At 33.7% G+C, this 4,455-nt stretch overlaps 2 protein-coding genes across 3 annotated transcripts in view; one reads left to right on the top strand and one right to left on the bottom strand.

The window, feature by feature from the left end:
- LOC108721463 (ubiquitin-like protein 4A) overlaps positions 1-1,146 on the top strand; it is a 1,604-nt gene extending 458 nt beyond the window's left edge. The window contains exons 2-3 of the mRNA XM_018446014.1: positions 271-376; positions 574-1,146. Of these exons, the coding sequence (XP_018301516.1) occupies positions 271-376; positions 574-875 (408 nt within the window). The 3' untranslated portion in view covers positions 876-1,146. The remainder of the gene's footprint in view (positions 1-270; positions 377-573) is intronic.
- Positions 1,147-1,151: 5 nt separating this feature from the next.
- Positions 1,152-3,049, bottom strand: Gem2 (Gemin 2). Of its 2 annotated transcripts, none has more exons than XM_018446035.1 (5): positions 2,814-3,049; positions 2,636-2,723; positions 2,412-2,570; positions 2,043-2,321; positions 1,152-1,262 (listed from the first exon to the last, which is right to left on the bottom strand). In XM_018446035.1, exons 1-5 carry the CDS (start codon positions 2,918-2,920, stop codon positions 1,170-1,172), a joined length of 726 nt encoding a protein of 241 aa, XP_018301537.1. In that variant the 5' UTR covers positions 2,921-3,049; the 3' UTR covers positions 1,152-1,169. The 2 variants fall into 2 exon arrangements, with proteins under 2 accessions (XP_018301537.1, XP_018301538.1); XM_018446036.1 differs by having other exon boundaries at positions 2,412-2,566; positions 2,814-2,894.
- Positions 3,050-4,455: the final 1,406 nt, after the last annotated feature.

Consider the following 4,455-nt stretch of genomic DNA (forward strand, 5'->3'; position numbering starts at 1 on the left):
GGCTATCGCGCCGCTCCCTCGTTTTCTCGCGAAAGCATCCACGACTTCCTCTCATAATCTGAATTTCATCGCAGACTAATACCCAAAATCACGAAGCCAAGCTAACGTTTATCGTTATCTTAAATGAATTCACGCGCTCCAACGACCGTTAAAGCGAAAAATTAAGGTTATAGTTCGCCTTTTGGACGTCAAGAATTTTTTTTGTCCAAACATTCTTATGACAACATTCTCGTAGAAATTACTTTCAAGTCATTATACGTATGATTTTAGATATTGCCGTCAGAGACAGTGTTGGAGTTGAAGCACAAAGTGAGCAATCTCTTGGGTATTGATGTACCACAGCAAAGATTATTACTCACTGGCAAGACCTTAGCGGGTAAGAACACTGAATCCTGAGAGCTTTTCATTTGCTGACAAATATTTATTTGTTATCTTTATTTGTTACTCATAAAATATCAAGAAAGATAAAATGACGTTTGTATCGACTTGTGTCACCAAATGAAAAGCATCCCTCATCTAGTATTGTATATCGCAATGGCTTCTTGTTACAAATATTTTGTTTAATATCTTCAGACGAAAATCCGCTAAGTTTTTATCCGGGAATCAAAGATGGCAGTAAGTTAAATCTTTTGGTGATCAAGAAGGCAGAGGAAGGCTCCAGCGAAGCAAGATCTTTGCCTCAACAGAAAGCCGGTATCCATCTGCTGAGAGAAGAGGTCTCACGGGTGCTTAGGCATTACTATACGGTATCCGAGACCGAGTCCATAGTCAATGAGCTGATAAAGGACTTGAAAAATAAAGTGAATAATCTTAATTATGATGATCTAGAGAGACTAGCTACTGCGTTACTCCAGGACCAAGAGAACGTAGCTTAAGGATCACTCAAGATTATTCAATTTTCGCTTACCAATTGATTATTGTAATACGAGTTTATTTAATTGAAGCATTGCCTTATATTATATATCGAGCCCTTTAATAATTGGTACTGTGTAATTTAAAGCGCGATCATAATGACTAAGCAAGACTTGAAACTTAATGTACTATTTACTACGTTTGGAATCTAAGGCTAATCTTATGTGAAGTTTATTAAAAATCGCTGTATGTACACAGACATGATATATATCGTGTCGCGTTATAAATAATTATATTATATGCACAATAGGAAATTGTCAAGGATCTGCCAAGTCTAATTGACGAAAGTATCTCGCTACTAGACAGATGAACAAGTTCAGCGCTCCCAACTCCTGCGCGTCCAATTCTCTCTAAAAAAAAAGAATAAAAAAGAAATAGCGAGATCGCAAAGACAGCGTTAGTAAATTCTGACGTGAACTTTTGTAGATATTAATAAGACCACGAGTTAGTTTAGGCATAGAAGAAAAGTTCAGTCTCTTATTTTCTCAATCTTTTGTAACCCGACAAACGCGAGTTTTTATTATCGCCTGAACCTTTTTCTAATATCGGGAACGACATAGCAACAGCGTAAGTAGAGGAAACAGGAAGTTATATGCAATAAAAATGTTTTGTTAATAGAAATTTGGCGTTTCCTTTTTGTCCTTTCTTATTTGCTCCCTATTATTTTTTAGCAATAAATCAGCTGCTAACAATAAATTCTAACTGAACTTTCCTTTGTAAAATTTATAAATTGATGCTTTAGAATCTAAAGAACCAACATGTTCTGTTTTTATTATATTTACTATTCTAGAAAACAAACATTGAATCCTACTTTTTCTATACCTTTAGGATCAAATGTAACTATATATAAATCCTATATATTTTTATAATAAATTATTTTTTTATATTAGATATAAAAACGACATAATTAGCGTTAAGAAAAAAATATTTGAATTTTTTATTTGCTTAAAAACATTCAATCTTGAAACGCTCTTTTTGTGAGAAATGAATATTACACGAATCGAAAAACAATCAAGTTAAACTTGTTGATTCTTTTCTCTTCTAGTTTTCTGAGACACAGAACGATATTGGTTGATTTAATTCTAATATGTTATGATACTGAATTAGCTTTATCAAATAATGAACATTACAGTATCAGCACGAATGACGGAACACGCTCGAGCCAATGAGCGCAGGCAGGAACAAGTATCAGGCTGCAATGGTTGCTCCAAAATCACAAGTAACGTATAGATCCACTGGCCTATTTTGTATTCAACTTTTCTTTCAGTTTCCACAAATTGCACCAAATATTCCAGTATCTGTTCAACATTAGACTGACTAAAGCAAAAAAGAGTATTCAGCGTTGGCTTGATTATTTCTTTGCCATCTAAACAGAAGCTAATCCAAGCATTTTGATCATCTATGTCTGGCTGCAACATCGAAAAAGAACCAATATAACTCATAATTTCCTTAAGCTTTAATTATTTCCTTTAGATAAGTATTTTATAAGATTCGTATACCAAATGAATGTCAGGTGGTCTCCACTTGCGCTTGCCTATTAGTATCTCATCTTTCAATTGGCTGACATACAGTCTTAGCTTGGAAAAGTCTGCAACCTGATATTGTTGCCATTCCACAGTTGGCTTGAGGCTCGCCGGGGCTTGAACGCATCCTGCTAACTTTTATAATCATATTCATTCCATGATTGGGAGATTTATGGCATGATTTACAGGAATTAACTTACAGTCTCCACATAGGCTTTTGTAGGTTCCTTCACACATGAGGGATCTAAATTGGCCACCACTACATCCGCGCATTGTCTGGCTTCTATTCTGTAATAAAATAGAACAAGATGCTTTAAATTGGAAAATTCAAGAAAATGGAAAAAAAAGAGTAACTGAGAAAAGAAAACGCTAGCTTACACCACTCGTTTGATGTATTCCTCCCCAGAAGAGGGTGGTAATGACAGATTGATATCTTCATTAATATCTCCTACCACAAATACCGGTTTTTTTAAGTAATCCATCATAATTTGGATAATTATTCAGTTTATCTACATCGACTCGAAATTTGAAGAAATTATATTTATTCAACGCATTTTTGTCTGAAACGAACAAATATGATAGAAAAGAGTATCGCTTTTTCTCGCGAACCGAAATATTAATCATAGAAGTTTCAAGTTTGCCATTGAGGTTATGAAACCTGTTAGGGGATGCGCAGAATAAAAGAAACAGGGAACAGAAGACAGAGAATAAGAATTTCAACCTATTAGAAACTATATATTCCACAATACATGATTTCTGATAGGTTGAAATTCTTATTCTCTGTTCTTTGTTCCCTATTCCTTTTATTCTGCGCAGCCCCTTAAATATATGTTATATCGACAATATAGCGAACTGCGCATGCTTTTTTTGTTTATTAGCGCCAGGACATCTATTTTCGAATTAGGTACTACGTAGCTACGCACTGATGATAAAATCGCGGTGTTGAAAATAAATGTGGTGCGAGTCCGTGCTAAATCACGGCGTCGAAGATGTATACATTAAAAAACTATGTATATATGTGTATATATATATATATATATAGGTGCGAGTTTACAAAGTTTCGTCTCACGATATTTCACTTCTTCTAAATCTTAATAACATAATGCGACTTCAAACGACGAAATGTCCTTAAATATTACAAGATAAAAATCGCTAATTGTTTTATTATCATTTTTAAAATATTATATGTTCCTTTCTTTGTTTCTCTTCTTTTTTTCGCTTAAGTATAAGGCGTCGTTTACAATATGCGAAGAAAGTTTGGTTTAAGAAGTAAAAGTAAAAAATTGACCAATCATAGTCAATTATTCTTCTCACATTCGACTGTGATTGGTCAATTTCTTACTCTTCTTAAACCAAGCTTACTACGTGTATTGTAGACAGGCCTTAATATATTCTATTAAGGCTGCGGTCCACTTGACGCTGCAAACGCTTCGAAGTGACCAATCAGAACAAAGAATTTTACGAATTGACTAATCAAAGAATACTTCGAAGCGTTTGTAGTGTCAAATAAACCGCAGCCTAAAACGTAATCTTTATTTGTTAAGCGCATATATTAAAAAATAACAATACAGTAAACCAACTTGTGTTGTCTAATTCAAGATACCGATTATTTTCAGCTGATATAAAAGATTAATCAAATAATTAGAATGCAGAGCATCTTGATCGATACATTGCAGCGATACTATCCATTATATACACTTCGCTATGTGAAGTTATCCAGTAAAATTTATTACAATTGTGAAACGATTAATATAAAAATATACAATAAATTAATTATATACGACTTACAATATTAAAAACAATTTCTGTAGACTCGAATTCTTAAAATAAAAATAATAATAACACAATCCGTAAAGGCCGTACGAGTCACGGGCTGATGAAGGTGCCAACGATTAATTTCAATCTTAATTAATCAATATATTGTCAATAAAGAGGATTCTACACATTAATGATTAATTAAGATTGAAATTAATCGTTGGCACCTTCATCAGCCCGTGACTCGTATGGCCTTTACGGATTG

Source organism: Mycetomoellerius zeteki, unplaced genomic scaffold (genome assembly GCF_001594055.1).
Source record: "Mycetomoellerius zeteki isolate Tzet28-1 unplaced genomic scaffold, Tzet1.0 scaffold174, whole genome shotgun sequence".
NCBI classification, from domain to species: Eukaryota; Metazoa; Arthropoda; class Insecta; order Hymenoptera; family Formicidae; genus Mycetomoellerius; species Mycetomoellerius zeteki.

Bases quoted from the DNA above. Each gene is read 5' to 3' on its own strand.
- Gem2 (XM_018446035.1), bottom strand. From the start codon at position 2,920: ATGATGGATTACTTAAAAAAACCGGTATTTGTGGTAGGAGATATTAAT. The intron at 2,724-2,813 runs GTAAGCTAGCGT...ATTTTATTACAG, and splicing joins GAATACATCAAACGAGTGGT to AATAGAAGCCAGACAATGCG. The intron at 2,322-2,411 runs GTATACGAATCT...TCGATGTTGCAG, and splicing joins GACCACCTGACATTCATTTG to CCAGACATAGATGATCAAAA.